Source organism: Astyanax mexicanus, chromosome 8, assembly GCF_023375975.1.
Source record: "Astyanax mexicanus isolate ESR-SI-001 chromosome 8, AstMex3_surface, whole genome shotgun sequence".
In the NCBI taxonomy this organism is placed as follows: domain Eukaryota; kingdom Metazoa; phylum Chordata; class Actinopteri; order Characiformes; family Acestrorhamphidae; genus Astyanax; species Astyanax mexicanus.
In genome coordinates this window covers 2,738,194-2,750,836 of record NC_064415.1, presented here as the reverse complement: position 1 = coordinate 2,750,836, position 12,643 = coordinate 2,738,194, and the positions used below count along the sequence as shown (strand labels likewise).

The 12,643-nt window shown below is 35.5% G+C and overlaps 1 protein-coding gene across 2 annotated transcripts in view; it reads right to left on the bottom strand.

Moving 5' to 3' along the window:
- rock1 (Rho-associated, coiled-coil containing protein kinase 1) overlaps positions 1-12,643 on the bottom strand; it is a 128,618-nt gene that overhangs the window by 13,366 nt on the left and 102,609 nt on the right. For both annotated transcript variants that reach the window (XM_049482840.1, XM_049482839.1), the window contains exons 27-29: positions 11,109-11,274; positions 956-1,026; positions 711-799 (exon numbers count right to left, since the gene is read on the bottom strand). In XM_049482840.1, the coding sequence (XP_049338797.1) occupies positions 711-799; positions 956-1,026; positions 11,109-11,274 (326 nt within the window). The remainder of the gene's footprint in view (positions 1-710; positions 800-955; positions 1,027-11,108; positions 11,275-12,643) is intronic.

The window sequence follows — 12,643 nt, the reverse complement described above, 5'->3', positions numbered from 1 at the left end:
CTGTAGCTGAAAGAGCAGCTCTTTCTCCAGAGAATGTGAACATTCTCATCTTCTTAAAGAAAAACTTGAAAATATAAAAATAACAGTTGTTTTGTCTAGCCTCAAATATGTTAATAGTTTTGGTACCTTAAGGAGCATCTTTCTCTCAGATAAAGTTAATAATATATCTTTATTAAAGAAAAAGTCTTAAAGTCTTATTTTTCATGTTTAACTGTTATAGTAGGATAGAGTTCAGTTTGTTAAGGCTCTAATTGTTCTATTATTTTGTACATGACTGCTCCTGTATTTTTTATTATTTATTTTGTTATGTTGCACATTGCTGTTTTAATAGTGCACACTGCTGCTACCAAAAAAAGCCACTAGATGGCATTACATATATATCTTAATTAAATTATTTAAATTTGACCATTAGTGTCTAACGTGATGTATTACAGATCACTTGTATCACTTTGCATCACTTATATCAAGCCCACCTTTTGAAATAAGATATTGTAAATTTGATGAATCAAACCAATGACTGACCATAGACTAATCTAAAACTGGCATAGGCCTCTCTGCTGTAAAAAAAAGAAAAAAGAAAATCGAATCGAATCGAATCGAATCGTGACCCTAAAATCAGAAATAAAATCGAATCGAGGATTTAAAGAATCGTGACACCCCTAGTGGACAGTACAGACTAGGGTTCCAGTATGAATCAGTACAGAACTTACTCTATATCCAGCACCATGGAGGGGTTTGACTGCTCTTTATCCTGCTCATCATTATAGAAGAGAATCTTCTTACTGCTCACCACGACATACTGACCACAACAAAAACACACACAGAGTTAATACAGGATCTGAGGAACACGTGAACATCACATTAATGCATGCTGTGAGACAGAATTACAGCCTTTTACAGTTTTAATATGTGCTTTATTAGATATAAGTGATGCTGTGTGATGTGTGAGTCTGACCTGTTTCTTCCAGCCGTATCTCTTGATGTTGGCTCTGTTAGGGATGGACAGCCAGCCCTCCAGTCTGGATTCTGTTGGAGATAAAGCAGGTTTAAATCCAGCAGCAGAACAGTGAACTCTATCTCTACAGTGAGCATGCAGTGCAGCACTCAACCATCCTCAAATCATCCTCAATCCATACTCAAACATCGTAATAAAACACGTCAGAATCACGTCCAGCAGCCGCATGCCAGCCGATTCCACGTCCACACAGCGGAGTCACCTCACACTGTTTATTAACCCCACAGTTAACAGACATCAGACCATTAAATACACATTTTCTGTACACTGTTTCACCTAACCGGCCATTCTCAGGGTCAGTACTGTGAATTAGTTCAGTATTAACCAGTGCAAAACCTAAATTACACAAGATTTTAGCTTCAAAACAAGCAATCAGTCAAATTATTACAGATCTACCAGAGCAGCTGTTTAATTTAATGTTATTTAAACAGGCATTTAAACTTTCACTCTGGACAAGATTAATTTATATCACTTATAAACAGCTAAACTTTAAATATTAACACTTTACTATAAACTATAACCCTTAGTCTACACCAAAAACCTAACCTTTAAATATTAACCCTTTACTATAAACTATAACCCTTAATCTACTCCAAAAACCTAACCTTTAAATATTAACCCTTTACTATAAACTATAACCCTTAATCAACACCAAAAACCTAACCTTTAAATATTAACCCTTTACTATAAACTATAACCCTTAATCTACTCCAAAAACCTAACCTTTAAATATTAACCCTTTACTATAAACTATAACCCTTAATCTACGCCAAAAACCTAACCTTTAAATATTAACCCTTTACTATAAACTATAACCCTTAATCAACACCAAAAACCTAACCTTTAAATATTAACCCTTTACTATAAACTTTAACCCTTAATCTACACCAAAAACCTAACCTTTAAATATTAACCCTTTACTATAAACTATAACCCTTAATCTACTCCAAAAACCTAACCTTTAAATATTAACCCTTTACTATAAACTATAACCCTTAATCAACACCAAAAACCTAACCTTTAAATATTAACCCTTTACTATAAACTATAACCCTTAATCTACTCCAAAAACCTAACCTTTAAATATTAACCCTTTACTATAAACTATAACCCTTAATCTATACCGCAATCCTAACCTTTAAATATTAACCCTTTACTATAAACTATAACCCTTAATCTACATTAAAAACCTAACCTTTAAATATTAACCCTTTACTATAAACTATAACCCTTAATCTATACCGCAATCCTATCCTTTAAATATTAACCCTTTACTATAAACTATAACCCTAAAATGTAACCAAAAACCTAACCTTTAAATATTAACCCTTTACTATCAACTATAACCCTTAATATACACCAAAACCCTCACCTTTAAATATTAACCATTTACTATAAACTATAACCCTAAACTATAACCCTTAATCTACATTAAAAACCTAACCTTTAAATATTAACCCTTTACTATAAACTATAACCCTAAACTACAACCCTTAATCTACATTAAAAACCTAACCTTTAAATATTAACCCTTTACTATAAACTATAACCCTTAATCAACACCAAAAATCTAACCTTTAAATATTAACCCTTTACTATAAACTATAACCCTTAATCTACATCAAAAACCTCACCTTTAAATATTAACCATTTACTATAAACTATAACCCTAAACTATAACCCTTAATCTACATAAAAAACTAACCTTTAAATATTAACCCTTTACTATAACCATAACCCTAAACTATGACCCTTAATCTACATCAAAAACCTAACGTTTAACTATTAACCCTTTACTATAAACTATAACCCTAAACTATAGCCCCTTAATCTACACCAAAAACCTCACCTTTAAATATTAACCATTTACTGTAAACTATAACCCTTAATCTACATCAAAAACCTAACCTTTAAATATTAACCCTTTACTATAACCATAACCCTAAACTATGACCCTTAATCTACATCAAAAACCTAACGTTTAACTATTAACCCTTTACTATAAACTATAACCCTAAACTATAGCCCCTTAATCTACACCAAAAACCTAACCTTTAAATATTAACCCTTTACTATAAACTTGGTCATTAGGATTGGGTAAAGTGTTCAGACTGAGAGCATGCTGTGACTACACCACACAAAGCTACGCTGAGAGCTGATTGGACGATCACAGCATTAAGGGGAGGAGCTAAAGTGTGTGATTGATTCAGTGGTGAGCATGCAGACAGGATGAGGGGTGGGTCTGTGTTTCTAAACTCCTCTGAAAGGCTCTCAGAGTGGAGGTTAGTCAGCAGGACGAGTTCATTTCAAAATAAGAGCACGACTCGATTGCTAGAACTAAATGTGAGTGATCAAATAATAAAGAAAAGCACTGTTTAGTAATTAATACAATAATTGTAACCAAAAATATTACTACAATTATTTTTTATAGAAATAAAAGATTAAGACTTAAAAATAAAGCTAAAATAGTTAAGTTAAATAGTTACTAGATTTTCAAGACTAGTCCTCTCACGCATAACTTAAAAAGTGTGATTATTGCCACTCTGAGAAGCTTCTTTCAGGAGCAACAAGATGCTTTATCACATTAAAAAAAGCATAACCGGAAAGCAAATATGAAAAATAAACCATATAAATCAGCATATACAGTTCTGTGCCTGTAATTAACTTACTCATAGTATTAGAATAAACCCAGATAAACAATATTGAGTCAACAGTGAGAATGAGGTGTTAGTAATGGTACAGGGGTGTAACAAAGCATCGTCTCACGATGCATTGCGATGGAAAAATCTGAAAAATGTTATGCAGTTGCATTGTTTAAACACCAGAGGTCGCAATCCTGATAGTGCAGGCTGGAGAACCAGTGGGCGTAAGCTAAAAAGGATGGAGTTGGAGGATGGATGTCCGTGTTTTTTGACTGAAGAAAATGTAAAAATTCTTTAGTAAAGATACATAAAAACATATTAAAATGTCATTTTTTACTATTCGATTAGACAATGACACTTTTAATCTATATTGTCTAAACAGAAAAGTGACTAACTGAGAAGTAAAACAGCGCAGTAGTTTGTAGTTTTATGTTTAGAACAGTACAGGGTAGGGGTGGGCAATATAATATCGTATACAATATATCGTGACACAGAAATATCATGATATTAAAAATCCATATCGTGATAATAGGGCTGTTCTGTCTTAAAAGTGGTCTATTATTTACTGTGGAGCTTTAGGTGTATTTATTGTATAATTGTTTTAGTTTGCAGTTTATATGCATGCACTAAATATTCTGCAATATTTTTTGCTGCATTATATTATTTTATGCTATATTATTTATTTTGCCACATTATGATTATACTGTTATAGTATTATACTATATTCCTGTAATTAATTAATTATTTTTCTGTTTTCCTATATCGCCAAGTTTATCGTTATCACAAAAATACCCTAAAATATCGTGATATTATTATAGAGCCATATCGCCCATCCCTAGCACAGGGGCGTTTTTAATAACTTATACATTTTTTATGCACTTAACAAATAAAAAGAAGAAAACGTGTTTTATTTATTTATTTATTTATTTATTTTTAAATATTGTGAGAAAATTGAGAATTGAGAGAAAATCGTAAATCGAAAACGTGAGCAGAGTGCATCGTTACACCCCTATAATGTTATGTTTAGGTGTATTAGATAACCAGGAGTTTTGCACAGAGCTGTATATTATATTTTATATATATATATATATATATATATATATATATATATATATATATATATATATATATATATATATATATATATATATATGAAATGAGAAGCAGAGCAGGCATTGTGGGAGGAGCTACAGTTACTCACAGAGGAAAAAGAACAGTGGATACAAAGAGACGTAGAGAACCCACCACTGGACACCAGAAGGAAGAAGATCAGAAATGATTTAACCTTACACTCACTCTCGCTCGCTCACTCTCTCGCACACTCACTTCACCAGAATACAACCAAAAAAACAGCTAGCACCATCAATATACCTACCAGTGAGTGAGGTGCAGCAAAATCAATTAGCCAAAATATCAGAAACACCTGCTTCAGCAGAGATATGTCCTCTAAAAACAACTCAACTCAACACTTTTAAAAGTTGAACGTCTAAGTAGCTTGTAAAACAAGTGAGTATAACTTAAATTGTGCTCAATATCAAGGTATATATCAAGGTGTCAATATTTCCTGTGGCCACCATTATTATCCAGCACTTCCTTAATATCTCTTTTGGGAGTTCACTAGAGCTGGAGTGGATGTTGGAGATCTTGCGCTCCTCCAATTTCTGTTTGAGGATGCCCCACAGGCACTCAATTAGGTTTGGTTTAGGTCTGGAGACATGCTTGCTTTTGTCGTTGATAATGATTATGGCTTACAGCCAATGAAAACCCAAAATGTCCTGCTGGAAAATGAAATCTGCATCTCTATAAAAGTTGTCAGTAGCAGAGGGAAGCTGTAAGATATGAAGTGCTGTAAGATTTTGTGGGAAAACAAAACTGCACTGACTTTAGACTTGATAATAAAACACAGTGGATCAACACCAGCAGATGACATGTCTCTCCAAACCATCACTGATCATCAGTAAATTTTACATTTCATTTAAAGTAAATCAAGGGATCAGAGTCTGGAGGAAGAGTGGAGAGACACACAGTCCAAACTGCTCGAGGTCTAGTGTGAAGTTTCCACCAATCAGTGATGGTTTGTTTGGAGAGACATGTCATCTGCTGGTGTTGATCCACTGTGTTTTATTACTAACAAATTTTAAGGAGATGCGAATTTGGATTTCATTTTCCAGCAGAACTTTGGCACACTGCCAAAAGTACCAATTGATCTTACATAATATTCAAATTTTCTGAGACAGATTTTTGGGTTTTCATTGGCTGTAAGCCATAATCAACAATCAACAATAAAAATACACTTACAATACATCACTCTGTGTTTAATACATCTATATAATATATGAGTTTCACATTTTCAATTGAATTACTGAAATAAAGTAACTTTTAAAGATTTCCGAGATGCACCAGTATTGTATTTTTTGTAATATAAAGCGCACTTTATATTTCCTTTAAATTTCAAAATCGTCAGTGCACCTTCATAATAATCTGGTGCTCTTTATATTATGTTTAGAGATGAGTATTATCAGCCTGCAGCCTGCTACTAACCTTGGCTAGCACTGCTGGAGCAGCATTAACATTACCTGTTAACAGATTAGGCGCAAATGCTAATGCTCCAGCCTTAGTGCTGGAGAAATTTGGGAATCTAAGCTTATTGTAGATAAATAGAAGAGCTTTACTCAACCAAATACAGTTTTCAGGAGAGAAATCTGTGTAGATTAACATCAGCAATTAGTTAGCTACCCCACCCCCCCCACCCACCGAGCGGCGAGAATCTGCTGAATTACAAGTTTCTTACAGTATCTTTTATAATGCATCTTATAATGTGAAAAATATTATATATTTTTTTCCACTGTTAGGTGTTCAGCTTTTTAGACATTTTATTTAGACATTTTTTATGTCTGTGTGTTGAGTTATTTTCAGAGGACAGTAAAGCTTTACTCTTCTTTGCTGCTATATAACTATATAAATAAATCCTAAAGGTTAAAGTGAAGATACATATACATATATTCCTAAAGCCTAAAGGTTATAGTGAATTCTTCTTTATATAAAATGTGCAGCAGCAAACCTTACAAACCTGCCACCAGAACATCTGACCCACTTCCACACATAACAGGTCACAGCAGCTCTCCACAAAGTACATTAAATTAAAGCTAAAACTTTAATTTAATATAAAACCAGCGTACTGCTTCAGCAGAGGAAATGTTGCTGTGGAAACCATGAGCGAGGGATGAATCTCTGATGTAAGATCTGGGTTAATGCCATAAACAGAATGACATTTATAACCTTTATAACCATCTTCAAATGGGTTTTCCACTAGAAAATCCCAACATTACAGCTTTAGAGTCGTATTTCCAATTATTCTCTTATTATTAATAACAGAGGAAAAACATCTGTGACCATAAGAAAAAAAAACAGACTCTTCATTAAAAACCTGCAGTTTGGACTAAACTGCAAATCAATTCATCAATACAGATGGTAGAATTACGATGAAAATTATATTAAACTGTTATAAAATGTGCATTAAATATATATATATATTAAGTATTATAATCTAACTGAACTGAACTGAACCCAGACCCAAAATCTGACAGAGATTATAGAGCATGTGAGATGAGATTCAGCAGCTAAAATACAGAAATATACGTATTTTTAGCTGAAATATGATATAAAGTGATGACAGAGGAAAAAAAATCAACCAATCAAAACCTGTATATATATCAAATTAAAGCTTATACAGTATATTCAGCAGAGCAGATTTAATCCAATATTTAACGAGTTGTCCCCCTGTCACAGGGGGACATAGGGCCCTCGCACAACAGCGCAAATCGTACCGGGCCAAACCGAGAAACCGGTAAAAGTAATTTTGAGGTCTTATTGAGTGTGCCAATTTTCAAGAGTTTTCTATCCTGTTAAACATGTGAAATATCCATTTAAAATACAGGTGGCGCTATGGCGCTGTTAAAATACATGTATTTGAAATTCTAATTCTACATCAAACAACAGCCTTAGATAAGCAGGCTGGTCAAATTTTGTGAGTTTTTCTCCGTTATAACCTCCTCAAAACACCTGGCATTACCTAGGTTTTCACCTCCTGTTTTGATGTGGGATCTCAAAAATTCAACCATCTGCCATTTCGTCCTCGTTTGAGATATCGACTATTCCTTCACAATTTATCATCAGATATGTTCAATGTTTATTTTTACCAAATACCAAGAGAATTCATGAAATTTGCTAGGAGTAGTTTGACAATGTACACAAAAAATGTGTGTAAAATGCAGATATTTCAAAATGGCCGACTTCCTGTTGGGCGGAGTCAGTCCTACCAATGCTGAAAATGTGTGTAATGATGTCTTTTGTGTTTTTGCCAAGTTTCATGAATTTTCAATAATCTGTTTTCTGACCGTGTCATGGTTTCACTTTGGTTTAGTGTTGCGTCTCTAGTGACTCAATTGCTCGCCATTGGGTCACCGTTTTACCGATCAACTAATCCTTTGGCAATTATCATCAAATATGTCTGTTGTTCATTTACAGCGAAATAAGAGGTAATCTGACAAAGACTTTAGGAGCAGTTTAAATTAGTTTGTGAAAAATTTGTAAAAATATTACAAATTCCAATATGGCCGACTTCCTGTTGGGCGGAGCTAATACAAGCCAATTGCAAATATGTGCAGGGTCATACTATCTACAATCCTACCAAAAGTTGAGAAGATTAGACAAATTTTGACACATCCACAGCTAATTTATTAAACGAACCAATTAGGGGGCGCTGTAGAGTCCGCTAGCTATACATGAAAAAATTGTCAAAATATTTGTAAAGTGTTTTTAGGTCTTATGCAATCTGTCAATTTTCAAGAGGTTTTGAGCATTCCCGTAATGTCAAATATGCATTGAAACCTAGGTGGCGCTATAGAGCCAATGAAATACGTATATATGAAATTTTAATTTCAGATCAAAGTACTGCTTAAATCAAGCAGGCCTGTAAATTTTTGAGAGTTTTTAACCTTTTTAACCTCCTCAAACACCTACTAACACCAGAATGTATTCACTTCCTGTTTTAACGGGGCATCTCAAGCAATTCAACTGTCCGCCATTTCGTCCTCGTTTAAGATATCGACTATTCCTTCGCAATTTATCATCAGGTGTGTTAGTAGTTTATTACTGACAAATATCAAGAGTATTCAACAAATTCCCTAGGAGTAGTTCGACAAAGTATGCAAAAAATGTGTGTAAAATGCACATATTTCAAAATGGCCGACTTCCTGTTGGGCGGAGTCAATAATTCCAATACTAAAAACGTGTCTTATGATGTCTCTTGTGTTTTTACCAAGTTTCATGATTTTTCAATAATCTGTTTTATGACCGTGTCATGGTCTCACTTTGGTCTAGTGTTGCGTCTCCATTAAATTAATTGTCCGCCATTACGTCATCGTTTCAGCTATCGACTATTCCTTCGCAATTTATCACCATGTATGTCTGGAGCCTATCCATACCAAATTTAGAGGTAATATGACAAAGACTCTAGGAGGAGTTTGAATGAGTTCGTGAAAAATGTGTAAAAATTCCACAAATTTCAAAATGGCCGACTTCCTGTTGGGCGGAGCTAGTGCAAGCCAATGGGTAATATGTGCGGGATGATAGTTTCTATGTTGTTGCCAAAAATCGAGAATATTGGAGAAATTTTGAGACAGCTACAGCTAATTTAATGGCCTAAACAAAATAGGGGGCGCTGTAGAGTCCTCTAGCTACACATGAGAAAAACGACAAAATATTCCTAAATCATTTCAAAGACTTATTGAATCTGCCAATCATCAAGAGGCTGAGAGCTTTTCATAAATGTGATATAAAATAGGTGGCGCTAGAGAGCTGATGATAGACGAATTTACGAAATTCCAACTGAAGGTCAAAGTATGGCCAAGGCCAAATAGCTCTGTAAAATTTTAGGAGTTTTCAAACATCCTAACCACTCCGAAACCCAGCGGGAAACTTTTTATTTTGCAACTTCCTGTCAAAATGGCCGACTTCCTGTTGGGCGGAGTCAAATAAAATCTAGTGATTCTTGTTGTTTATGAGGAGGTCAATGAGCGTACCAAAGTTGATGCACGTTGGACAAACTTCATCCCGGCCACTGCCGACGTTTGGGGGCGCTATAGAGCTCCTGAACAACGCCAAAGTCCAGCCTCTATGGAACTTTAAAATTTTCGCCGAGCTTGAGGCCTGTGCCAAAATGCGTGAGTTTTCGAGTATCGGAAATGCCTCAAAAATGGACGCAAAGAGGCAGAATAATAATAATAATAATAATAATAATAAACGGACCAAAAACAATAGGGCTTTGCACCTCCGGTGCAGGCTTCGCCTGCGCCTTCGGTGCTCGGGCCCTAATTAATTACTGCCATAGATAACTGAATATAAACTGCTGTGTGTGTGTGTGTGTGTATTAAGGTGTTGTAACAGGTGTTTTAGAGCAGGTGTACCTATAACAGGTGTGTTCAATTAGTGAGTTTATTATTAGGTACAGTAGCTACACTTGTTGGACATTTTATCAGAAACATCCACCCTAAACATGCAGTTTATAGAATTATGTCAATAAGTGCACTGTACAGCTTGATTTAGGGCATGTCAATATATCTTTGCTTTCATAACAACGGGTAAAGTACATCTTGTGTACTAATTCTCATGGGTATTAATTAATGATGGGTGTGTTTAATTTTAAGCGTAATGTGAAAATAAACCAGAAATAAATCAGAGTGTCTCTCATTCACTCATCATTCTCTTTAAGAGTAGGTGAGGTGAGCTCTGGTGAGCTCTGTCTTTGGTGGATTGCTATTGTAACGGTGCAGCTACCTGGACGTGTTCAACAAACTCTTCTCAGCAGAGGAAACTGAGCTGCTGGTTGACGCTGTGAAGGAGCTCCAGCAGCTCATTTACGGGAACAGCAATGTTATTTTATTTACTGTTCTGTTTATTGTTGATGTAAAAGTTGGGTTTGTGCTGCTGTGTGTTCATGTGTGTGTAATAAGTTGGGGTGTACGCTCGGCTCGGCACAGCGCCTGTGTTACCGAGATAGCGATGAACGTCTGACTGTTGGCGTCTGTCTAGGTTGTATTCAGTCAGTGGAGCTCCTGTGTTTTCTGTTACCAAGATAAACAAGATAAAACTCCAGAAATGTACCTGAACACACCTCATTTCCAGAACACCACGCCCATCAGTGTAGATATATTCAGAAGATCTGCTGCTGTTTAAACAAGGCAGCAGGAGGAAGGAGTGAAAATAGACTGTTGTCGGGGTTTAAGATAGCGATGAGCTTCACTTGCTTGCTATGGTTCTTTAGGTGTTGCTGATAAAATGTGCAGTGTAGACAGAAAGTAGGCAGGTAGGTATCTGTAGGTAAGACGTGTGTATGAACTGGTGTGTGTGTGTGTGTGTGTGTGCGCGTGTGTGCGCGTGTGTGTGTGTACCGGCGGTGTTGCTGTCCGTCTCGTCGGGCTGCAGGCTGGTAACGCTGGAGTTGTCCATGCGCAGCTGCAGGTCGTTCAGCTTCTCTCTCAGCTGCTCGATATCACTCTCTTTACTGTCCAGCTGCATCTGCAGCTCGTTACGATACGTACTCTCCTCCACCAGTTGCTGCAGAACATCACACAAACAACACACATCACTTTCACACACCTGCACAGGTACAACTTTAACTAAAATAAGGGTTAATCTACAGCTACAGTAGATACAGAATCACCAGCACTGTAATCTGTTGTACCCATACTGCTCTGTAATTAATCTACAGTTACAGTGGATACAGAATCACCAGCACTGTAATCTGTTGTACCCATACTGCTCTGTAATTAATCTACAGTTACAGTAGATACAGAATCACCAGCACCGTAATCTGTTGTACCCGTACTGCTCTGTAATTAATCTACAGTTACAGTAGATACAGAATCACCAGCACTGTAATCTGTTGTACCCGTACTGCTCTGTAATTAATCTACAGTTACAGTAGATACAGAATCACCAGCACTGTAATCTGTTGTACCCATACTGCTCTGTAATTAATCTACAGTTACAGTAGATACAGAATCACCAGCACTGTAATCTGTTGTACCCATACTGCTCTGTAATTAATCTACAGTTACAGTGGATACAGAATCACCAGCACTGTAATCTGTTGTACCCGTACTGCTCTGTAATTAATCTACAGTTACAGTAGATACAGAATCACCAGCACTGTAATCTGTTGAACCCATACTGCTCTGTAATTAATCTACAGTTACAGTGGATACAGAATCACCAGCACTGTAATCTGTTGTACCCGTACTGCTCTGTAATTAATCTACAGTTACAGTAGATACAGAATCACCAGCACTGTAATCTGTTGTACCCATACTGTTCTGTAATTAATCTACAGTTACAGTAGATACAGAATCACCAGCACTGTAATCTGTTGTACCCGTACTGCTCTGTAATTAATCTACAGTTACAGTGGATACAGAATCACCAGCACTGTAATCTGTTGTACCCATACTGCTCTGTAATTAATCTACAGTTACAGTAGATACAGAATCACCAGCACCGTAATCTGTTGTACCCGTACTGCTCTGTAATTAATCTACAGTTACAGTAGATACAGAATCACCAGCACTGTAATCTGTTGTACCCGTACTGCTCTGTAATTAATCTACAGTTACAGTAAGGCAAGGCAAGTTTATTTATATAGCACCTTTCATACACAATGGTCATTCAAAGTGCTTTACAAATTAGAAAATACACAGAGAAATCAAATTAAAAAACATGTAAAAGATTAACAGTAAAAATGGAAATAAAAACTAAAATAAGAATAAAGCATGATTGATTAAAATATGATTAAAACAAAGAGAATTAAATTAAAAACATGTAAAAGAACAACAAGGAATTAATAAGAATAAAGCATGAATAAAACATAATATAAAAGTGCTGTTTCAGAATAAAAGTGTTTGGAGCTGCAGTGTTTTAAACTGAGCTA